The following is a 25,993-nucleotide window of genomic DNA, read 5'->3' on the forward strand; positions in this document are numbered from 1 at the left end:
TGAGTAATTAATTCCTAGGGAAAAGAAATTCTCCTACCCTCTTCGATTATCTATATTTAAAAATAACACTTATTCCCAAAATAAGGCTTATCAATGGAAATATTCCAACAAAGTCTTGTTTTAGATCTAAACGTGTTGGCATACCTTCCTGGCATGGAACAAAAATACCAAAAGCTTATGGGAAAGAAACTCTCACTTTTACGGGCAGAAAGAGCTGTGGGCATCGCCTGGATCAGTGTGTGTCTTAAAGATCACTGTGTGATCTAAAACGATATGAGCACCTAATAGCATGTACCTATTTTTGATTTTGATCCAAGTGCATGCCATGGTGATGGTACTAAAAGGACGCATTTCACTCACCCTCTCAGAAGTTTGAAAAGCATACAACCCAGGGAGAACCAGTCGGCACTGTCGTACGCAGTCCCTTTCTGCAGGACCTCGGGAGCCATGTACCCGTGGGTGCCCCTGGGGAGAAGAAAGGGTACGTGCGGTTATCAGTGCTTGCAGACCTTATAAAACATTCCCAGCTCACCAAGAGGTCTGAGCATCATGCATCCATGTCGGCAACTATGAACAAGGCGGCGGGGACGACAGTGCTTCCACCAAATATGATTCAGCAAACACTCAGTGAGAAAATGACCTTTCCTGTCTTCATTAGGATAGGACTGAATATAAATAAATTACCATATGAAATAAATATGAACGATGCGCGCACTCCACGGTCTCGGAGGTGAAACGTGAGCCTCGGGAGTCCTTCCTCACTCCAGCCAGGAGGAGCCAAGGGCAGGCCCGTGAGGAGATGTGTGGGGCTGGGGGAGGGAGCGGGGGGAGGGGGTGATGAACAGTGACCTGGAAGGGATGGGCACGGGCATCCCTGTGTGGCGCCACCCTCCCGTGCTGAGGACCGGGGCTCGCACATATGCCCGTCGTATCTCCCACCTTTCCATGGTCACAATGGTATCCAAGGCAGGGCGGGCGTGGGGGGACAAGCCGACAGGTACGGAGACGGAGAAATCACGTATCCGGTTTAAAGAGCTGCTGACAGCTCAAAGGACTCAGCCAAACAAATGTGCAGGCGACTTGCAGGAAGCTGAGAAAAATCACTTGGGAGGACAACCATTTATATATAATATGTGTTATCTGCAACTCAAAATCCTTTCCCATTCTGCGACTCCCCACCCCTCCTTAAAGATCTGAGCACACACTGTTCCAAGCGCGCAAGAGAGGGCTCGTGGGGAACTTTCAAAGACGTGGCCTGAAAGGGCCCCGAAAAAGCCTTTAACTGTAGCTTTGTTCCCATCCTTCATTGATTTTCTTCACTGATAGAATGGGTGATAAAATGACACCTTCATCCCACAGGGGTGCTGTGAGGATCACACGTATGTAATGGGCTTAGGATAGTGCTGGCTCTTAAAAAGAACTCAACCTATGTTAGGGATTTTATTCTCTATCCTTACGTTATTATAATCCTTTTTAACTTATGCTCAGAAACAGTGAGAATCTGCTCCGCCAAGTGATCCTGGATCAGCACTGGGCCCGATACCCTCTCTGCCTCAGAGTTCTATCTTGAAAGACTTTCTCAAACAGTGAAAACGGGCACTGGTCCATCCCTCAGAAAAGCTCCGCCATCCAGAATCCAAAGTCTGACAGCGTGAGGTCAGCAAGGCACACTGGGAGAGAGTCAGAGATTTCCTCAAGGGGCATCCAAGCCATTTTCTGGGGAGGTTTAACTTTGGTGTTGCTGGGAAAACCTTTGTGGTGACCTTTTTAACCTGCGATTCTCGGGATCAAAACCCAGTTCTGGGACGGGAAGATCTCAACAAGGATAAATGCATGGGGTTAACACAGATCACGTCTCTGAGTGGACACTGGACACAGCAGAGCACTGGACCTGCCCACCTCCATGGTTTTCAGCTTCTGCCTACATGGCAGCACCTAGCACTTCCTGCCGCTTCCCACTGACGATCTGTGCTGTTCATGCTGAAAGAACACTTGAGCATTTGAAGACATGGTGACAGGGGATTGAGCTTTGTATTCTTGGATAAAATAAGCTGGGACTTAATGAGTCACTGATGATCTGTTTGATTCCAAAAACAAAGTTTTTCTGTGTCATTTGGTGGTTGCTCCATGGTTCACTTTCAGTTTGTCAGAATTGGATTCCATCGTTAGATGGACTGGGTCTAAACCTAGATGGAGAACCAACCACAACGCTGCTGTGCAGATGGGCCAGTGTCTGACGAAGTCCTGGCATCATACCTATGGCTTTGAAAAGACCAGAGAAGCCCAGTCTAGGGTGAAATTCTGGCCACAAATCTTTAATCTCGTACCAAGTCGATCCTCTCAGAGCCTCAGGGAGTTCAGACAGAGTGTAAGGAACACAAGCTTTGGAGTCGGACAGAACTGGATCTTAATTCTAGCCCCACGATGTGCCAGGCATGTGACTTTGTTCAAGTGCCTTAGTGTCTCTGAACCTCAGTTTCCATCCCATAAAAGTAGATGATTATACCCATGCCCTGTGGGTCTTCTGTGAAGATAACAACATATTCAGAGCAGCCGGCCACACATGCCTGGGACAGCCGATGTTCAGCTCATGGCATGAGTGCTGTCCCCCACACCGGTCACTTCCCGGACAGCCCCTGGGGCTGCTGGTTCCAGGAGGTCAGGGAGCTCTTCTGCCTCGGTCCCCGCTGCATCGCCAGCACCTGGCACACAGCCAATGTGAAGTAACTACTTATTACATGAAGGAGTTGACTTCACCCTCACAACTGTCACGTGAAGTAAGCAGCATTGTTACTACCTCTTTATTGTGGAGAAAAATGAGGCTGGTGCCACGTGGAAGGAGGATTCAAACTCACATCTGCTGACTCGAAAGCCTTTGTTCGCAGCCATGACATGCCTCCTCTACTTAAAAATACAGAATTTTGTTGTGCGTTTATCCTTTTTAAGTAGTGGCCTCACTATCATCGTTTAAACATGGAAATCAACCTTCCCGATCCCATCCCTTTACAGATGCTGTTCAGCTATGGACAAAAGCCCGTCTTTCAGATGTGACATGTGAATTACACTAAGAAGAGGGGGAGGCCCTATAAGGGAATAAGTAACTCTGCATCTGAAAGTTAATTCCTTTGGGAGATTAACTCTTCTGAGCTCTCCGATTCATATTCAGTTGTGACTATACTAAATTGAAGAAATGAGCATACCAAATAGCCGTGGCATTAAAAATTCAAATGACTCTCTTAAAAATGTCTGATGGGGCTTCCCTGGTGGCGCAGTGGTTGAGAATCTGCCTGCCAATGCAGGGGACACGGGTTCGAGCCCTGGTCTGGGAAGATCCCAAATGCCGCGGAGCAACTAGGCCCGTGAGCCACAATTGCTGAGCCTGCGCGTCTGGAGCCTGTGCTCTGCAACAAGAGAGGCCGCGATAGGGAGAGGCCCGCGCACCACGATGAAGAGTGGTCCCCGCTTGCCACAACTGGAGAAAGCCCTCGCACAGAAACGAAGACCCAACACAGCCAAAAATAAATAAATAAATAATTAATTAATTAATTTAAAAAAAAATGTCTGATGAACTCCCTGGGAGAGGCTTATACAACCCCAGGTTCTGGCCTCATAATTGTCAAGTGTTGGCAAAATGCTAAGGCTTTTATCACCATATCCCAGATTCTGTAGGAAGAGAGAAACATGTTTACAGAAATGGTGCTAATCGCTATTAACATCTGATCAGAGCTTTAAATGGCAATTCTGATTTAACGCAGTCCCTCATAAAGTAATGCAGTTTTAGAACCACTTTATTTTTAGCCCCACAAAAAAAAAAAAAAAAGGATTTATAGTTTATTTTCTGCACAGATGCATGAAATGAGACTCCTGGGAGTTACTTCAAGACCATTCAACACAGCAATGATGCACAATAAAATGGAATTTTAAGAGCTTCACTGCTAAGACTGATATATTAAAAAAGAAAAATCAAGCAAAAGTCACCTGTTTTTCCACAAACTGCACATATGTCCACATCTTCCACCCAGATAAACTGATACTAAAGAAATAGGAATAAAAACCAGTACGTATTCCATTCTGCTTCTGCTGAGCGCCAGGGCAGCTACTTCATACTCCTGTTGTCATTTTAACAATCTCAGGTTCAGGGAAGTCCTTGGGCAAGTGTCAACACTTGCAGAACAAGCACGGCCACTGCTGGAAGCAGCTTAGGGTCCCCCGAGAGGGTACAGGTGTGCTGGCCGACAGCCAGGGCGTCAGGGAGCTTCCACCGCATGGTTGTTTAGAGGACGGACGTAATATTCAGATCTAACAATATGACCTGCATTAAAAGCTTGAACTGCAAGGAGATGATTTTTTAAATTAAAAAAAGACCCCTAATTTCTTTTTAGCAAAAAAAAAAAAAAAAAAAAACAAACTGTTTTGAAAAAGAAGGAAAAAGTAGACGGAGAGAGAAACCTGACCTCTGGGCCCTCCTTGGAAAGTTCTATGCAATTGCCTGTGCACCTTCTTTGGCATATAAGCTTTCAGGGGTCTATTACTACCTCTACCCTATAGATAAAGAGACTGAGGGTCAAGCAGGTGAGCTGACTGCCTCAGGGTCACACAGCCAGCACGGATTTGGGTCTGCTGCTGAGGCCCCTATCTTTCCCTTAGACCACCCTGCCCCCGGGCAGCTACACTGTGGGTCCCTGCGTGTTCCCCCAAACGGTGAGAGCGAGCACACCACCACCCTTATCTCCTCTCCCACAGCCTGGGATACGGGACCTTCCCCTGACCCGGCACTGCCACATGCTGAAAATCGCTATTGGCAGGAAAAAAATGGGGGAACAAATGACCACGTCAGGGTCTGAGTGAATAGGCGAGTTGAGTTAGGAAACGACAGTGACCGAGGTGCTATACTACTCACACACTCGCGTCGTGCGGCTTCTTTTTGGAAAAATCGCAGGCAAGACCAAGGTCTGATATCCTAACGTGTCCGTGTTCATCCAAGAGGATATTTGCGGGCTAAAATGAAAGAGAAGGTGATCTTCAGGAGTCCCCAAGATGTCCCAGGGGCTAACTTCTAAAACTATTGGCGCTTGATATCTCATTATTTTATCACAGTTCATTCCTACACATGAATCCTAGCATTAATCATATCATCACATCCAAGTGGGGCATGATACCGACAATGACATGTTTCATGTTACTTTCAGCAGGAAAGTGGTAATGACAGATGGGAAGGATTCTACTCATTTGATGATGGAACACAGGGCAGGTAACACGGGAGGGTTACAACCACAGCCCATCGGAGTTAAAGTATTTCTTTTTCACAGCAAGAAGTGCAATCCAGCCAGAATGGTGAGTCTCTCCACAAAGGGAGTGAGTCCACAGGCTCCTTGGCCTCTGTAACTACTACGACTTCAGAGAATGAAGCCACGAAGCACAGCACAGAAAGGAACCTTGTAAAAATATACAAATAGTGACCAAAGAAATCAAAATATTCCACGATACCACATTAATCCTGATAAATGTCATTTCTGTTTATTAGTACAGAATCAACAGAGGGCCCTACCAAATGACCAAATATGATTTTGACCACAACTCTGATGAAATGTATCCATTAAGATTAGATTTAGTCAGCATAATCATGGAAAACAAAGCTCCTCTCCCTAATATACATTCAATTACAGTCATCTTGATATTCTTCTGCTGGAGATCAGCTATTGTTTTGCTTGAAATAAAAATAATGGATGCCATTATAAACTTGAAGCATGAATAATCATGAATGACTAGAATTAAGTCTGAATAAAAATTAGGTAATACCATTGCCTACTAAATAGCTTAGAAGACAAAAATACTGCATCAAGATGATTAAAAACCAGTTATAGATTTAAATTAAAATGTATTACAATGGCGCTTCATGGGCCTTCGGCGTGTATTTTGTTCTTCTGCAAAACTCACCATGAGGAAATAAAATGTCATGTGCCAACCAGTGTCTAATTATTTCTAATGTGATGAAAATACATTTTTTCTCCTTTATGTTCATATGAAGGCTAAGGGAGTAATTCTTTAACCTTGCAGGAGGCTTTAAAAGTTACAAAGTCCCTTGTGAAAAACATAATATGCTCAACACTAAAATACACCATTTTAGATTCTTAGGAGGTAACCTTTAAAAGCTAATCACAACACATGAGCAAAGGAACATCATCTGTACATTTTAGCTGGTTAACCTCGGTTCCGGTTAAGAAGGAAGCAGAGAGGAGGCAAACCCACTCTACTCCCAACCTCCTTGGGAAGTTGCCACGGCTATCATTTTTCTTCTCACCATTATTTACACCTTTATATATCTGCGTGATCATTTCTATAGTTTGTCAAGGTCCCGTTTATCTCCTCCCCCGTTCTTCATGTGGCTGGCTAGATGAATATCACCGCGGATGTACCAAGCAAACTCCCAACTCCCTCCTTAATGCAGAACCTGGGACCAAGCATCATGGTCTGGAATGGAAAAACTCAGAACGCACTTATTTCCTTTTTTTCACGTCCAGTAAGATTTTAAAGAGAACCACAGTGAAGAAGCCCAAGCATGGAAGACTGGGGCTATGTAGTTCAGGGATCTGAAAATCCGTTAGTGATTTTTTTTTTTTTTTAATTTATTTATTTATTTATTTATGCTGTGTTGGGTCTTCGTTTCTGTGCGAGGGCTTTCTCTAGTTGCGGCGAGCAGGGACCACTCTTCATCGCGGTGCGCGGGCCTCTCACTATCGCGGCCTCTGTTGTTGCGGAGCACAGGCTCCAGACGCGCAGGCTCAGTAGTTGTGGCTCACGGGCCCAGTTGCTCCGCGGCATGTGGGATCTTCCCAGACCAGGACTTGAACCCGTGTCCCCTGCACTGGCAGGCAGATTCTCAACCACTGCGCCACCAGGGAAGCCCCGTTAGTGATTTTTTAAGGCAAATTCAAAACAATCTGAGGCTCAGAGAGTGCCCTTCGGGGGAAATTCTCCAGGCTGTCAGCCACTCTGCCCTGATCGGATCAGGCTTGCCTCAAATGAGTTATGACTCAGCCCTTCTACATGTTAGTTCACAAGTAGATACTTCCCATAAGACATATATGTTCTCTGCTAGTTCACCTTTGTACACCTCCTGGTCTCACACCAAGCCAGGGCCAAATCAGTTGCTTAGTGAACATTAATGGAATTACAATCAATTGTAAAATGGGCGACAACAAAACACCCCTACCCTGCTTTTCACTAATTAACCAATTAAAGTTTTTGAGTTGGCATATGTGCTGCACCAGACACGGAGGTAATAGGGACAAGTAGGATGGAGTCCTTAGAACAGAGTTCAGAGTCTGGAGGAGATCGACATCACAAAGTTGATGCCTTTATCAGGGTTGAGACGAGGAAAATGACAGGATACCATGAAAGAGGTGGAAATGCCTGGAAGACCACAACTGCAATACAACACCTATTGCACAGGTCCGATAAACGGAAGGAGTCTGTCCAATGGCCTTACCTTCAAATCTCTGTAAACGACAAACTGATTGTGCATGTGTTCCAGCCCCAGGATGACTTCTGTGGTGTAAAACCGCATCTCCTTCTCAGAAAACACCCCGTGCTGTGAAAGATGATAGTGCAAATCGCCCCCTGGAATCAGAGACGCGGAATTTAAATTCAGTGCATCAATTTAAAGGGAACAAAAATCACTGTCATCCTGCATAGTTACGATACAGTCGAAAAAGGTAAACTATGCTTCCGCTTTGTCTATATATATATATGTATGTGTCACTGATTTCTGTAATTTGACCAAATGCTTTAAAAATTCTAGAGAAAACTAAAACATTGAGAAGACTTAGATGTGACAATAGCCAGGACGATATGAAACAAAGCCACCATTCTCTGACAGGTATCACAGTTCCCAGATGTACCATCAAGGGGGAGGGAGGGTTAGCTAATCTGCTTTGATTACTTGAGTTCTGTCTAATAACTGAATCAACCCATGTAGTGATCCAGTAGGTGGCTTAGCAACTCATTCTGTGGACAATAAATAGTAAGGAAACAAAACAAACACATTGATCATATTGATAGATATATGAGAAAGCAAATACAGTAAAATTTTAACTGGTAAAACCCAGGTGGTGTGTATTCGGGTGTCTCCAGTAAAATTCTTTCAGTTTTGCCATATGTTTGAAGTTTTCACAATAAAATGTTGGAAAAGGTAAATCGTCACATGGCCTCAAGTTACAGAGACACAGAAGGCCACAAACAGGGTAAGGGAATGTTCTTATAAACTATAAAAGAAGAGCCTCAATTGATCTACGAAAGTTCATGTGTGTCCAACTTTATTGCCCTTGATTTTATAAGTATCTTCCTGTTCACACACACATATTCCTGTATAACCACTACCAGATCAAGGTGTAGAAGATTTCCAACATTGCTGAAGGCGTCCCATGCCCATCCCAGGCAGTATATCAGCTCACAGCCCCTAATTAAAGCCAGTCAGACTCTACTGTAACCTCTCCCCCCACATATCAGTTTTGCCAGTTCTGATAGTCACATAAATAGACTCACACAGGGTACATGCCCCTGTGTCTGGCTGTGTCTCCTCATTATAATGTGTGTGAAATTCCTTCATGCTGTTGGGTAGGTCTGATTTTAAATCAAACACTCAAAATGTAATAAAACTTCAAGTGAATTTCAAAAAAGGTATTTCATTTGTTGAACTGTACGCCTTTTAATTTCAGCTCTCGTTACTAAAAATGCTTTGAGTATATATCATGTCACTTTCTAGTATTAAAAAACTTTTCTAGCTAAAACTCTTTCATCATTCTCTGGGTCAGCAGTCACTGTTTAAAAGATCAATGTACAGTGGAACTGGGCTAAAGGCATAGAAGACTGGGCTAAAATCTGTCCTGGCCCAAAGTCACTCCTTCAAAGTTGGTTTTTAAATACATTTCTATCTTCAGCCTATGTATCTTTAGGAGGCATTTCATTCCTAAAAGTTGAGGGCCAGGAACAAGCAAACTAAACATCCAGGCCAGTTGCATTCCAGAAAATCAAGTTTTACTGTATTTTAACTATTTTATGAAAATCTTTTCTAGAAAATGCAACTTCCTGGGGAGAGACTGGGAGAGCCAGAGGGAAATGGCAGTCAACATTTTTAAATGAAGTTTAACTGAAAATTGAAGAATAAAAGGTTTCCTTAAACTTCAGGAGGAATTTAGTTACCTGAAAGACGCAAATGGCCAGTCTGTCTGGAGCAATGCAAGCTAAGATAAAACATCATGAAAACACAAACAAACAACATCATGGCAAAGTCTTGCAGTGTATTCAGACATCCCAAGTCTTGCTTACCGTTCATCAGATCCAAGATGAAGCAGAGTTTATCTGGCGTATGGAAGGCATAGGTCATACAGACAATGAAAGGACAATCCTAGAGTGAAAAATATATATATAAGAAAAGCAAAAGCTGCCCTGGAAAGCGCATCTACTGCCAAACACCATCTACACATTTTTTATTTTATCCATGCCACTGCCCCGTCCATGAAACACAGACACCGACCTGGTAACTTTAACACACCCAGGAAAGTGGGTCTGGTTCTGTGGAAAAATGCAGAGAGACACAACACTGCTAATTAGAGATGAACTCAAAGGTGCTCTGTCACTCTGATTCAATCATGACTCCTCTATCTACATCTTCAAAAGACTCAGATTCTACAGAAAAATATTACTGCCTTGCTAGTCTTTCTGTTGGTCTACATTTCGGTTCTGGCTAGTCAAGTATCCATTTCAATCTCTGATTCTGAGGTTGAAAGAACCATACCATGGGGGAAAATGTTATCTGTATTACTGTTTTGAAACACTGAGAATAAAAATGGAATTAAATTAGCTTTTGAAAGCGGAAAAATGTACCAGAGCCGAGGACAGAAAAACTCAATTGTAAAGATGTCAATTTTCCCCCAGATTAATCTCTAGATTCCATGCACTCTTAATTAAAATGAAAATTGACAAACTGATCCCAAAATTTATATGGAAATGGAAATGGCCAAGAAAAGTTCAGATACACTTGAAGAAAAATAAAGCTGGAAAACTCATAGTGCTAGATATCAAGACTTATGGTAAAGCAACAGTAACTCGGTACGGAACTAGCCCAAGGACAGACAAATCGACCAGTAGAACAGAACAGAATCCTGAAGTAGACTCACATGTAAATGCTCATTTGATTTGTAATAAAGTGACCCAGCAGGGTGGGGGTAAAGCATGGCCTTTTCAATCAGTGGTGCCAGAGCAACAGGCTATCTGTACAATCAGCTGTGGACGTTCACCCCTACCTCACACCACACACTAATGTCAACCCCAGGTGGATATAGACCTCAAGGTAAAATAATAAAGCTTCTAGAAGAAAACCAAAGAGAACAACTTCAGGATCTTAGGGTGAAGTAAAGATTTCTTAAACAGGCCACAAAAAGCACTAACAATAAAAATATTGATAAGCTGGACTAAAATAAAAGTAAGAACTTCTGTTCTTCAGAAGACACCATTAAGAGAGTAAAAAGGTGAGTCACAGAATGGCAGAAGATATTTGCAATCCATATATATCTTGAATATATAAAGAACTCTCAACAATCAATAAAGAAAAAGCAAACAACCCAGTAGAAAAATGGCAAAAGAGCAACAACAACAACAACAACAACAATAATAATGTAGGCACTTCACACAAAGGAGTATCAAACGGCCCGCAAGCCTACAAACAGATGCTAGGCCTCAGTTTTCCCTAAAGAAATGCAAATTGAAAATCACAATGTATCATCACTAAAACCGATGAGAATGGCTAACATTAAAAAGACTGACAATGCCAAGTGTTGCAAAGGTATGGAGTTTAATGGAACTTCCAATATGGCGCTGGGAGGGCGGAATGGTACTACCACTTTCACAAGATGTTCAGTGGGATCTGCTAAAGCTGATCACCACTTGCAAAGCCTATGAGCCAGCATTTCTACCCGGGGGTATTTACCTAACAGCAATCTGTACTCATGTGCACGAGAATCTGTACTCATGTGCACCAAGGACATGAGAATGGTCCTCATGGCACTATTCAAAATAGCCCAAACCAGGAAATAACCCCAATGTCTACCAACAGGAGGATGGATACATGAATTGTGGCACATTTATATGATGGAATACTATAGAACAGGAGCCACCAAACTTTTTCTGCAAAGGGCTAGACAGTAAATATTTTAAGCTTTGCAGGCCTCATCCAGTCTCTATCACATATTCTTCTTTGTTTCTTTTCTTTACAATGCTTTAAAAAGGAAAAAACCATTCTTAGTTCATGGGCTGTGAACACAAGCCAGATTTGGTCCCTGGGCCACACACATAGCCTGGTGACCCCTGCTATTTAGCTACAGAAGGCGCTGTTGCTAAGAGCAATGACTCAGATGCATCTCGCAAGCAACACTGAGTGAGAGAAGCCAGACACAAAAAGAGTACATTTATATAAAGTTTCAACACGGGCAAAGCTAAATTACGGTTTTAGACATCTGGGTAGTAGTTAGCTTGGGCGTGGGGTGAGTGGATGGAAGGGACACAGGGAGACTTCTGGAACACCGGTAACTTTTTATCTCTTGACGTGGGTGCTGGATACACACATGTGTTCCCTGGTGAAAATCCATCAGTGCCCCACTAGATCTAGAACTAGGTCCACTGAGATAAACATACAGTGTACACCTGCCACTCAACTGATTCAAATAAAAAATGGCATGAAATATCTATATCCACTTTCTTAACAGAAGCAAAGAATTATTAAATTCCACAGAAAATATTCAAATTTCAACAGAATAATCTGAAACAGAAGTCACATTGTTCACACCTGTCGATTAAGGGCATACAGATAAATTTGTGTTAACACATTCCTATGTGCTCAAGATTCATGAACTTGAACTCAATTTCCACAAAGCTTCTGGAGGAAGTTACTCCAGAATGAATTATAAAATTCATTTTGTGGTTACCTAGTTTTCCTTAGAGGTCTGTTGAGAGGTGGTAGTGTTTACTAATGTTAAGATTTATTTTGCATTAAATAGGTAAAATAAGGGTGTTACCCTTTATCTGTTAAAAGCCACGTGGTTCTCGGTGGGCGGGTACCCTCCTACTTGCAATCCCACCAGTGTTTCACCAGACCTTTCCACAGTCTGCTGGCGATGGCTCATTCTGCTCCAAATATCATGCTTCTTCCTTAACGGGGTTCCCCACATACTCTTGGTTCCTGATCTGATGAACAATTCATCTCTAGAGCAGAGAAGCGGGTGGACCAGGAACTTAGTAAAGCCTGGGTCTTTCCCAGCCTGAGAGAGCAACTCCACTCACTTCACCCAGAGGACAAATAGAGCCTGGAAAGGGGGGTATTTCTGAACATGATGGTGTATGATCATTCTAATGACGGCCCTGAGAAAACTGCAAAAGGTCAAAGTATAGTTAAGATACTACGTTATTAAGATGGGACATGAATTGGAGATTCAGAATCACAGGGCACCAGAGTAGAAAGGGCTCTTAAGAAAGAAAAAAAAAAAAAAAATCACGTGGTCCGATTTCTTTATTTTAAAGACAAGGAAACTAAACTCCCCACCCCCTAAAAGGGAAATGTCTTGCCTGAGGTCACAAAGAAATTTGGTAGCCAGCCAAGATTCAAACCCCAGCTCTCTGACCCTGGACTCTTGGCAGAGCTGTCCTATGTTACCCTACTTACGAAGGCAAAGTTTCCATAGCAACGTGAAATAAAAGCTCCACTGAAGGGATTTGACTTGGTTACCTCTACAGAATTTGCTGACCACGATCCCTCATCTCTCAGGCCCTGAGCAGATGCCATCTTGAGTCTCAGGTGGGGTCCGAGACACAAAGAACTGAATACTGACCCAAGTGGACAAACAGGCAGCGGTTTAATGATGGTGTCGGTGAGGTTTCAAAGATAACTATGGTTAAGATGTTCTGCCTTGATTACAAATTCAAGGTAAATAAGAACTAGGGAGTTTTTACAGGTGGATACTTAAATAAAAGCTCTTCAGCAAGGAACTGTCTTCTCTGATTTCCTACCTAGTGAGCAAAATAGCCTGCATTTTGCAGGAACTTAAAACTGTGATAAAATAGACCGTAAAGTAATCCTTCAGAACATTTCTCTACACTGCAGTCAGAGGAACCTTTTCAGACTTGCAAGGCTTATCATGTTATCTTCCTACTTCAAACACTTTGTTTCCAATGGCTCTTAAGATTTTTAAAAATCCTCAGTACTGGCCCAGAAAGCTCTTTCTGGTCTGGTCTGGCCTCTGTTTGCCTCTCTCCCCTACAACTTCATCTTGTGGTCCTTACCCTATCACTTCTGACCCCACCTCTGCCGACTTTCTGTGAGTCCCCAGAACTTCTGTGCTCGGGACCCACATGTGCCCCAGGACCTCCTCTGACTTCAGAGGAGCGTTTGTGGACAATACCTCCGCCCTGCTAAATGCCTTCCGAGCACCGTGGACCTGTCTTTCCTACCTCTTGCCACGTGTTCCAATGATCAACGCATTTGTGAGACTGTCTGAATAAACACCAGCTGCTCTTACTCTATGCAGCTCTATAAGAACAAGGACCAAACTAGGGTTTCAGGACCCCCGTCTCGTAGTGGAGGGCCCAGCACAATCTAGGTCTCAAGTATGGATCAAGGAATGAATGAGCAATGCTTCTCACGAACAACAGCTGACTTAATTAATGAAGGTGCTGACGGCTCCTCCCAGTCATGGACATACGTGTCCTTGATTCCCTTTTTACTATCCAAAAGTTACAGAATAAAACTGCCAACAGTACTTCCTACTATCTCTTTGGGGGATGAGAAGTAGGAATCCTCAATTTGAGACTGAAAGAGAAAAACAACCTTCTAATAAATAGAAAACTCTGATGGGTGACTCTGGCTCACTTTCATGCCAACACCTTAGGAAATCATACTGATACAGGCCGATCTAAAGCATCACCTAAGGAGGCAATTTTAAACTAAAGATTACTTAAATCCTATAAACCGTGGCCTTTCATTAGCAAAAACAATTCCAAATAACTTTATTACAATTCTTTCAATTCTTTACTATAATTCTTTAAATTATGTACTTATACATGTTTAAAATGCTTAACAGTTTTGATATTTGAATAAAAAATATAAACAAGTCTTTTAAATTAGCTCAAAGCAGTAGCCCAATATAACCCCAATTTTTTATTTATTCCCTTATGGATAGACCAGTGAGGAACTCTACAACTACTTAACCACTCTCCCTCACCTGAATAAAACAAAAATGCTACATGAAAATTAAAATTGTACGTATAGTTTTCCAACACCAAAAATTTTTTTCCATAGGCTTTCCTGTGAATAAATATCCAAGGCTTTGAGATAACTCATTAAAAATTAATATTTTAATAAAGCACTTAAAGTCTGCAGTAAACACACATCCATGTCTGAAATGAAGACACAGACGTTTCAATAGATACTAGAAGCCAATGTTATTCACACTGATTCCAATACAGTGTGCAGGCTACTCAGATTCCATTCCAATCAGTTAAAATCTTGGTCATGCACACAGGGTAACTCTTATTTGAAATGCTTAATGTCCATACATTGGCAGGTAGAGGCACACAATTAGACATTACTATTTATAGCAATGGCATTTTCATCTGTTATAGTTGAGCTAAATTATGATATTCATTGGCTTCGATAGCAAATAGACTTTCCAGAACCACTTAAAACTAATGCTAGAATAATATAAACCCCAACACAATGAATATAGGTGACAAACAATAAAACATGGAGCCTACAAAGGGATGAGAAAAGAACACTGGGCCTGTCCAGGGAGTCCGGGGACTTTGGGCAAAGAAATGATGTCTCTGGGTCTCAGGTTCCTTGCTTACTAGCTGAAAGGAATTCTTTGAGTCACCATTAAGATCTGAGTTTTTCAAAACCTTTGTGTGAAGATGACCTTATTTAGAACACAGCTATGGAAGCACCATCCCGCCTCCCCCAGGGCCCCACGTCTCACTTGCCAGGACACACGGGCACTGCCCAGGTTCCTGGCATGGTGGGTTTTTCTGGGTGTCTTTATATACATCTGTACAGGTAAATAAAAGCCGAGGTTTTGATCCTGGGTGATACTATTAAAGGAAAAGAAATCAGAACGGGACACTGCTTTGCAAGTCAAGATGACACAGTGTAAAAGCTTGCTTTTACACGTGCCGAGCTAAAAATGACAGCCTGACATACAAATAAAACATCCAACAGGCAGAAACGTACTGCTGGAAATGGAAAAGGCCAGCGTCCACAGCAGGTAAAAGTAGCAAGTGCTGAAAAGATAAGGTTCCCTCCAAATGAAACACGGACTGGGGAGCACCCCGAAGGGACAACTGGGGTTTGACTAAGCCAAGTCACTTCCTCTCTATCAGTTTGTGAAGGACAGGAGCTACGTTTCTCTTACTTTTTCTTCTCTGGGTTAGTCCTTCTCAGTCACACAGCCAATTCTTAACTATATTCAAGTGATTTTTTTTGTCATTGATGTGATTATTTTCTGCCATCTCTGCAACTATATTCCACAAAGAAGGAAGTCATAAATACTCACTAAAGGGACAAGTTGTCAGTGTGCACAGCGATGGTGGCTAGTACGTTCCTAATTCCCAAATTAGACAGAGGTAATATCTGAATTATTATTTATACTAACTTAGTGCTGCTGCTCCCTGCTATAAATTCTAATCCCCCCAAGAACTGGCTAGCCGCATAATTCACCAGAAAAAAAAAATGCCTGTATTTTAAATAAATTGTCCTGATACAAAAAACAAACCAAAAAAAACCCAACAGTGTTCAAAATTGAATACTTACTCCTGTGCTCACCAGGGACAACATGATCCTTTCATTTAAGGCTAAGGTTTCTCCTTGTTTCATCTTGACCCTCTTCTTATCCAAGCATTTCATCGCATACCTGGAAACATAAATATTATTGAAAAATCTGCACTGAGAATACATCTAAACGGATTAAACGATACGCATCATACTGGGGGAAGTTTCTAAAGATCTGACAAGTGTTTTAAAGAAGCAAAATGCTTCTAAGAAACTAAGGAAATCTGAATCAAGTGGAGACTTCAGTCAATAATAACATATTTGTTTGTTCATTGTGACGAGTGTCCCACACTAAGTAAGATGAGGGTACTGGGCATGGGGTACACGGGAACTCCCTGTACTATTTCTGCACTTTTTCTGTAAACCTAAAATAACTGTAAAATAAAAAAGCTATTTTAAAAAATCAAGCAATAATCAAGATACTTCTATTATTATATGAATTGATGTTTCAGTTAAATAAGAGCATAAAGTAGACGGATATAAAATTCAGGGAAATAAATTTTGTATGTATTGCCACTGCCTAGTACCACTGTGTGTGTGTGTGTGTGTGTGTGTGTGTGTATGTTTTGTGGAGGTGCTGTACATGTCATATTTAGCATTTAGGAATTGTGAATTCAGCACTGGTCAAGATTTAATAAGCGCATAGAGTGCAAGACTCTAAAATGTTGATGATTGACTAAATGGGAAGGGAAAGCATGTGTCCAAAACTCCGTGTTCTAAAATGGCACTTTATTGATTTGTTTTAAATCTATATTTAAGTTATCATATTTCAAATAATAAAAAGAATCAGTAAGATTTTTATATTCAAAAGTTATATTAAAGTTAGTTGAGAAGAAACCTTTTACAGCTTAAGATTTTTGAAGATTTGGAACAAAATCACATTAAGGAAATATAGACATGTTACTCAGCACACTCTGCAATCACAGGTTAAAGAAAGCAGATGTTTTTTCAGCAGGACAAGGGAAAGCTGAAAGGAAATTTTTACAAGGGTTTTGGGGGCTTGAGAATTCTGCATGCATGACTGTAAATTCCCACTGATATACTATTTCACGATACCCAGGTATACCAGTTGTCTGGCTGTGGTAGGACACACAAAATCCACTTATTCCTAACTTACTTATAACTTATAATGTTATGAGTTATAGCAAAACAGAGATAGATGTTCAAATTTGATATTTTTATCCACTCTTCCAGGAGCTCTATATGACAAATCCATTTGCGAGACACTGATTGGCTTAATTATGGGATCAAATATTGAGAACACATGAAGTGATGCGTTCTTGAAATATTTATTTTTTATGATAAAGAATTTTCAAAATGCCTCATACTACTTCTATCACCACCCTGCTGTGACGATGTTTAATAAGACCTTTGGATTGCAGACCACAGAGAAGGTGGCACCCACAGGTCTTGAGCCCCTCAGAGTAAGCAAGCTGAGGGCACCCCCCCCAAGGGCAGGTGGCAGGTCACTGTCACTGGCAGCCTGGAGGCTGCAAAGGACGTGCTCGAGGATTCATGGGAGCTGAGCTTGGCCACTTCCTAGCTGTGTGACTCCTGAGAAGCGTCTACCCTTAACCTATAAAATAGAAGACTATTTACCACACCCTGGCGGTTTCCAAGAGTCGGGTGAAATCGTAAATGTGTATGAAGAGACAAATTGATATTATTTACTTCTAACAACAACACGTGTCAGACTGGGCATCCTCAACACCTCGACAAGCAGTTATGATGAAGTAAAACTAAAATTTAGTGAAAGGTAACGAACGACAAGTAAAGTGCATATTAGGATCAAAAAGCCCACCGTGCAGCATAGAACTGGAAGGTATGTTTTCTATCACCCCAAACTGCACACGCTAAATCACAGGGAGGTGAGAAGAGAATGTCTCTCCCCCGCAAAGCAGAGAATTCTCTGCAGTCTGATCGGGCTGGGAGGCCGTACGTAACACCCCTTCTTGGCCACCTCTGGATTCCTGGCTCTTCACCCACGGCCTGAAACACTGCAGGCTCCCGATACACAGTTTCTGGTTACCTTCCCATTTAGCCCTAAGAGGTAGAAGTTCCAGATCATCTCGTTTGCTATGCTTTACAAAATACAGCCTATTTCCTTCTGAGGTAAATTACTGCAGGAGTGAGATCACGGGCTTCCATAAATCTACATAGGGGTTTTCTTTCGATGCGAGCATAAAATTCTCTTAAAATTCCCAGCAAAATATACGAGCCTAGAAAGCTTACATTTTTCCAGTGTCTGCTTTCCTGCAACCATATACTTCACCGAATCCTCCTCGTCCGATAATCCTATGTATGCTGAAATCATTCACGGTCAACTGTGAATTCAAAATGCGACATGGAAACGTAACACTGCATAAAAATTATGCTGTTGTTTTCATGTAAAACATATACAGTTATTAAAATAGAGATTCAGATACACCTGCTCTTTCCGTGACTGGTCCCTCAAACTGAGACGTGAGAAGCACAAGATGGCAGGACATTCTAGAACCACCTTCTATGCAAACTGCACAGAAGGCACACCACGGAGGCAAATGGGAAGATGATACAGTGGTAGCCGAGTCAGATTGGTTTTCTGATCTCATAAATCTTATATTGGAAGATGTATGCTTTGAAGACAAGTGAATGTGAAATTTCCACTCAAAACACAAAGCAACATCAGCTACTCTGAAGCCTAAAGTTTGGGAACAGTTTAGCAAGGCCAGGAACGTCATGGTAGAAAAATAGGTCCACATCAAGGGCATCTATGTTTTCCTAACTGTGGGCCATATGATCAGAAAGCCCAACAGATGCTGGCCGTGTGGATGTTTTATCAATAATGTCAGTGAGTAGAGAGGACTCATGCTGGGCATGTGAGCATGAAACCAGACCAAGTGTGAGTAACTCTATGAAGAGGCTTTGTTCATAAGCACTCTGTCAATATCATCCCAGCAATGCCCTGCTTCCTAAGCAGTTTTCATGGCATTAGACGGTACAAAGGCAGATAGATAGTCCTATGTTCGTGGTAAGAGGCCATCAGATAACAGCAAATGCCTACTAGTTTATGTATCCTGGCAAATGAAGGGTCAGATGCTTGAAGGGTTTCCCCAGACAACCCTTCAAATATCATGTCTGCAGCCAGGGAGGGGCATCTGGCCCACTAGCTTCATGTTTGGTGCTCAGAGGAGGACATGAGGACGTGATGACATGAGGATACCACGTCTGCTAAAGCAACACAAGCACAAGAAAGCTCCACAGCAGATATGAGGGATTTTTTTTTTTTTGGCCGTGCTGCGGCATGCCACAGCGACAGACCAGGGATCGAACCCGTGCTCCCTGCAGTGGAAGCATGGAGTCCTAACCACTGGACCGCCAGGGAAGTCCCAATAAGGGATTATTTTTAAAAATGTGTCACTGCCTCTTGCTTCTCAATCCTGCCAGGAAATGGGGTGGAGAGAGGAGGTTATAAAGAAGAAGAAGAAGAAAAAAAAAAACCCACTTCTTCCAATCGTACTGCTCAAGTAAAAAACTGAAAAAAAAAATCCAGTTATTTCTTTTTCTCAATTGCAAACCTATGTGAAGGGAGAGCATGAAGGAAAGGGGAAGAGAAACGTACACTCTAAAAGCGAAGTAAAGAACATGCCCTAGAATTACTGACAGTGAAGAGCTAAAAGAAGATACAATGCTAAGGGGTTAATGTCAGAAAGTAGCCTGTCTTTGAGGACTGCTTTTATCATTCTCAAAATAATAAAGATGAAACCGTGGTCTAGTAAAAGATGTCATCATGTTTATTACATCAATGCACCTAAGAATAAGAAAAAAAGGAACTTTACCAAGATGGCATAAGGCACGGGCATAAGGGAATTACATTATGTAGAAGACTTGTATTTTTACAACTACTTCTGTTAAAAGGTCAATTACCGCTTAAAATAACCATTCTTAAATAAATAAACACATTCTGACATGAATATGAGAAAAGAGAATTAAAATTCAAAGTGTTTACAATTGGGTATAGGAGGATGGAGTTTTCATGCATAAAGCCATAAGCACGACATCTGTTTGGAAAGTGTGTCACCCTTGGGAGTATGCTGCCGAATAAAATATTTTCTCATGAAGTTGAGCCAGAGGAAGTTTTTATTTAAAAAAAGAAAGGCAAAGATTGATACTCACATGGATATTTAATTCCACGTTTTTCCACTGACAAAAATCTAGTGAACTTGTCACTGAAAAAGAACGTAAAGAATTACTGAAAAGTTAAATATCAAGTTAACTGAGAAACTAGAATTGTACTGCTGGTGTTGCTTCTCAAATGGAGTAAGTTTTCATAAATATTTGTTCACAAAGGATTCACCTGGTATTTAAGGCTTTATTTTATGACTCAAATTGAAGACTTTGTGTTTCTCCTTTAACTGTCATTATGCTGTGGTAACATCTTTATCTGAGTCAGCACTGTCCAAGAGATGGGTAACAGAAGCTGCGTATGTAATTTAATTTTAATAATATATTTTATTTAAACCAATGTATCAAAAAATTATCATTTCAACATAAAATTAAATCAAATCAATATACAATTTTAATGAGATAGTCTACATTCTTGCTTTTGTATTAAGTCTTTGAAATCTGGTGGGTATTTGCCCATCTTAATTCAGACTAATCATATTTCAAGAGTTCCACAGCTACACGTGGTTAGTGGCTACCATACTGGACAGTGCAGCTCTCAATGACGAAAAAAACTGCTGTTTACAAATAATTACAGGGGTAGCAAATATAATACCTAAGTAGTGCTTATCATGCTCCAGGCCCTGTTCATCTACTCCTTCAACAACTCCATGATCGGGTACCGTGATGATGCCCAGCTTACAGCCAAGAAGACCTGAGCTTGCCCAAGGCCACACGGAGAAAGAAGGGGTGGAGCCGGATTTGAACCCAAACCAATGTCTGCCTCACAAAGATGCAAACAGTGCAGGAGAGGAACCCTCAGACGAGAATCGGAAGATGGGAGTCATACTGCACTGATAAGCTCCCAGTTTACTCAACTGCTGGAGAAGTGTTTTTTTCATCCATGAAGTAAGAAAGATATCTATCCCATTAATAAAGGCATTATTGGGATTATTTTTTATTAATGAGCAACATATCTATAAAATGTCTGCTTTTAAATTCTTTTTCAGAAGAAATGCATTCTGGATTGAATACTCCTTAAAAGCAAAGAACATTTTTGGTGATTGTTGGACTTCATCTAGCCCCTGGCATGATTCCTTACATAGGAACGGTATTCAGGGTTCTATGAAGGAATGAATGAATTAAAAAAGGAAGAAAGGGAGGGAGAGAGAAAGGCAGGAAGAGAGGGAGTTCTTATGAAGTGCAAGTTACAGGTATTATCAGCACTATAATACGATGCCTTAAGACATCCAAATATCCCAGGTCCCTGGGGGTTTCATCTAATATGCCTTCTAAGGATCTTTTAAAAATATTTCTGAGGCTAATAATCAAATTAAGAATTAAAAGCAGAAGAACTCTTGCAATTACATAGCATCTTTTTTCAATGACTCTGAGATGACTTTTAAAGAGTGTTTCACTGATCCTCCTAACATCTCTATGAGGTTGGTAAAATAAATTTTGAGTTTCTGAGAGTTATTTCAAAGAGTTTTTTTTAAAGCATGGTGAGTACAAAAGGTGAAACCACACAGGGGTGAATAAATCCATGACTTTGAAATCACCTGGTGTGTGAGGCTAGCTCACACCCTGCCTTCTCACGGATTCTGGAGTTCAGAGATGGCAACGGAGGGGGGGGTGTGATCTGGCACATTTTATGAACTTGCAAACTACCTGGGGAGGGTAAACAACCAGGGAGAGAGAAGTGCCCTGCTGGCCAAGAGAAGAGTCGAGGAGAATCAACTCCCAACCCAAACCCTGCGCCAAAAGAACACACACTCCATCAAAAAATAAGAACAGACATTTTGCCCATTAAGTACGATAACAAGTTCTTCTTTAGGAAGTACAGACGGCTCCTGGGTGTCCTGGCTGTCGTGCGCCCACGGGGTTCCTTGAGCTCCATTCCTAGGCAATATCTAGTCACTAGAATGGGCACTTCTGGATGGGGAGGAGGAACCGGGGCTGAGAATAGGGCAGAGCCTGGGCAGCACAGGGCTTCAGAGCAAGAGCCCTTGCAGGTGACTTAACCGCTGCCTCGGAGGGAAGAGCAGGGGTGAAAGATACAAAGACGACTGGGGCGCAGCGAGGGTGAGCAGAACGAGTGTTTTTAACTCTAACCCCTGACGTGGGCTTTAGATCACTGAGCAATCTGATGTTCACTGCTGAAGCGAGGCTCACCAGCCTCATCCAGAAGAGGGAAAGCCTCCCTCCGGGATTCAGCCCCACAGGGAACTTAACCCCGTGTCCCTCCTGGGCCTCAGGAGAAGGTGGAGAGGCAGGCTCAGCACTGCTGAAGACGTCCTCTTTTTTTTTTTTTTTTTAATTTAATTGAAGTATAATTGATTTACAATGTGTTAATTTCTGAACAGCAAAGTGATTCAGTTATACACATATATATTCTTTTTCATTATGGTTTATCACAGGATATATGTGATATACATTCATTATATATTCATTATGGTTTATCTAGGTCATTATTCATTATGGTTTATCTAGTTCCCTGCTATACAGTAGGACCTTGTTGTTTATCCATTCTCTATATAATAGTTTGCATCTGCTAACCCCAAACTCCCAGTCCAACCCCTGCCCCACCCCGCCTCCTCCTTGGCAACCATAAGTTTGTTCTCTACATGAAGACTTCCTCTTTACTTCTCTACTATCAAACTGCAGCATGGCCACCGAGAAAAGTCGCCTGAACTGTGAGGCCCTCACGTGAGAGCACGGCCAGTCCTGACGATGCTGAAGTCTGCAAGGTTCTATTTATGGAGCGCCTGTGCTTTTCAAAACCCAAACTCTGGACTTCCCTGGTGGCGCAGTGGTTAAGAATCCGCCTGCCAATGCAGGGGACACGGGTTTGAGCCCTGGTCCGGGACGATCCCACATGCCACGGAGCAACTAAGCCCGTGCGCCACAACTACTGAGCCTGCGCTCTAGCCCGCGAGCCACAACTACTGAAGCCCGCACGCCTAGAGCCCGAGCTCCGCAACAAAGGGAAGCCACCGCAATGAGAAGCCCGTGCACCACAATGAAGAGTAGCCCCCGCTCACCGCAACTAGAGAAAGCCCACGCGCAGCAACGAAAACCCAACGCAGGCAAAAATAATTAATTAATTAATTAATTAACAACAAAAAAACCCAAACTCTGAACTCTTGGCCTGACAATGGATTTTTTTACTGTTAATTTGATAATGTATTAACATAAAAAGAACCAAAAATATATATGTATAAATGAACTGACTTTAAAAATAATTCATTTATATAAAATGGTAACCGTTTCAGAAAATCCAATGTGCATGCCTGCCTAAAATGCAAACAGCTTTTTTAAATTTTCTAAGAGAGTAGATAAGTATTTTCACCACACACACACACACACACACACACAAAGGACACTATGTGAGATGATGGATGTGTTAATGAACTTAATTCTGGTAATCTGGTAATAAAGATGTTAAAAAAAAATAGCAATTAGCTATCAATAGGAAAAAAAAAAGACTAAATTACACATGTGTGAAAGAAACAGCATATTACCATATTATAAATGTATCTGTCTGTTTTTATTTTCTTAACTGGTTTTTCTTAGGAAAATATTTGCAAATGAAGCAACTGACAAAGGATTAATCTCCAAGATTTACAAGCAGCTCATGCAGCTCAATAACAAAAAAACAAACAACTCAATCCAAAAATGGGCAGAAGACCTAAATAGACATTTCTCCAAAGAAGATATACAGATGGCCAACAGACATATGAAAGAATGCTCAACATCATTAATCATTAGAGAAATGTAAATCAAAACTACAATGAGGTATCATCTCACACCGGTCAGAATGGCCATCATCAAAAAATCTAGAAACAATAAATGCTGGAGAGGGTGTGGAGAAAAGGGAACACTCTTGCACTGTTGGTGGGAATGTAAATTGATACAGCCACTATGGAGAACAGTATGGAGGTTCCTTAAAAAACTACAAATAGAACTACCATATGACCCAGCAATCCCACTACTGGGCATATACCCTGAGAAAACCATAATTCAAAAAGAGTCATGTACCACAATGTTCATTGCAGCTCTATTTACAATAGCCAGGACATGGAAGCAACCTAAGTGTCCATCATCGGATGAATGGATAAAGAAGATGTGGCACATATATACAATGGAATATTACTCAGCCATAAAAAGAAATGAAATGGAGGTATTTGTAATGAGGTGGATGGAGTTAGAGTCTGTCATACAGAGTGAAGTAAGTCAGAAAGAGAAAAACAAATACAGTATGCTAACACATATATATGGAATCTAAGGAAAAAAAAAAAAAAGGTCACGAAGAACCTAGTGGCAAGACGGGAATAAAGACACAGACCTACTAGAGAATGGACTTGAGGATATGGGGAGGGGGAGGGGTGAGATGTGACAGGGTGAGAGAGTGTCATGGACATATATACACTACCAAATGTAAAATAGATAGCTAGTGGGAAGCAGCCGCATAGCACAGGGAGATCAGCTCTGTGCTTTGTGACCACCTAGAGGGGTGGGATAGGGAGGGTGGGAGGGAGGGAGATGCAAGAGGGAAGAGATATGGGAACATATGTATATGTATAACTGATTCACTTTGTTATAAAGCAGAAACTAACACACCATTGTAAAGCAATTATACTCCAATAAAGATGTTAAAAAAAAAATAGCAATTAGCTATCAATAGGAAAAAAAAAAAAAAGACTAAATTACACATGTGTGAAAGAAACAGCGTATTACCATATTATAAATGTATCTGTCTGTTTTTATTTTCTTAACTGGTTTTTCTTAGGAAAAGTTGTTAAATTTGGTGAAAGGCTCTTTCAGTGTCTATTGAGACAATCTGATTTTATCTTTTGATGTATTATTATGGCATATTATATTAAAAGATTTCTTAATATTGATCCAAACTTGCATTTCTGGAATAAATTCCAGTTGGTAATGGCATTTCAATTTATTAATCTGGTATTACATTCCATTTGTTAATATTTTACTTAGAAATTTTATATCCATATTTAATGATATTGATCTGTAATTGTCCTCTTTTTGTATTTCTTTGTCAGGTTTAAGTAGCAGTGTTATAAAGCTTTCTATGAGAAGTAGGAAATTTTCCCTCTTTTCCAGTGCTTTGGAAAAAATTATGAAGCAAACAAATTGAAATCATCTGATCTTTGAAGATTTGTTAGAAGTTTTCTATTAAGCTACGTGGGCCTCATGTATTTCTGTGGAGTAGTTCCATAACAACATCCTCTATTTTTTTCCTAAGGAAAGTAGTCTGTTTAGATGTTTTATCTTTAATGGGACCAACTTTGCATTTTCTGAGGATGTATACATTTCATCTAGTTTTTTTTTTCAATGGAAGTTATCTCTTTAGGATTTTTTTCATTTTAATTTTTCAATATTTTCCACATATTTGACTTTATACATTTTCATTGAAAAAGTTAGTAAGTGGTTTTCCTATTCTGTCATTTTAAAAAAGATTTTGATGTGCCAGTTAGATTTACTATTTTTTATCCTCTACCACATAACCTGTTACTTTTCTTGTGATGGGGAGATGGGTTGTTTCTCACTTGTCTTTTTAATTTTCTTGTACTTGGCAGAACTCTAAATTTCTTCCCCTTGCTTGTTTTTTCCTTCACAAGATGGTTCCCACAGAGCTCTCCAGCCTTCCTTTTAAGGAGGAGATGGAATCAACCCAAATGTCCATTGACAGATGAATGATAAACTAAGTATGATATATATACATACATCAGAATATTATTCAGCCTTAAAAAGAAAGGAAATCCTGTCACATGCTACAACGTGGATGAGTAGAGGATATTATGATTAGTGATTTAGGCCAGTTATAAAAAGACAAAGACTGTGTGAATCTACTTATATGAAATATTTAAAGTAGTCAGATTCATAGAAACAGAAAGTAGAATTGCAGTTGGGGGAGTTGGGGGGATAGAGAGATGGAGAATTATTGTTTAATGAATATAG

At 41.1% G+C, this 25,993-nt stretch overlaps 1 protein-coding gene across 1 annotated transcript in view; it reads right to left on the minus strand.

Moving 5' to 3' along the window:
* Positions 1–25,993, minus strand: part of LOC137776181 (G protein-coupled receptor kinase 3-like) — a 47,499-nt gene that overhangs the window by 20,349 nt on the left and 1,157 nt on the right. The window contains 8 exon segments of the mRNA XM_068562429.1: positions 361–465; positions 4,901–4,998; positions 7,490–7,620; positions 9,328–9,406; positions 15,854–15,953; positions 18,104–18,195; positions 20,027–20,062; positions 20,064–20,079. Of these exon segments, the coding sequence (XP_068418530.1) occupies positions 361–465; positions 4,901–4,998; positions 7,490–7,620; positions 9,328–9,406; positions 15,854–15,953; positions 18,104–18,195; positions 20,027–20,062; positions 20,064–20,079 (657 nt within the window).

This window comes from Eschrichtius robustus, chromosome 14, assembly GCF_028021215.1.
Source record: "Eschrichtius robustus isolate mEscRob2 chromosome 14, mEscRob2.pri, whole genome shotgun sequence".
NCBI lineage: Eukaryota > Metazoa > Chordata > Mammalia > Artiodactyla > Eschrichtiidae > Eschrichtius > Eschrichtius robustus.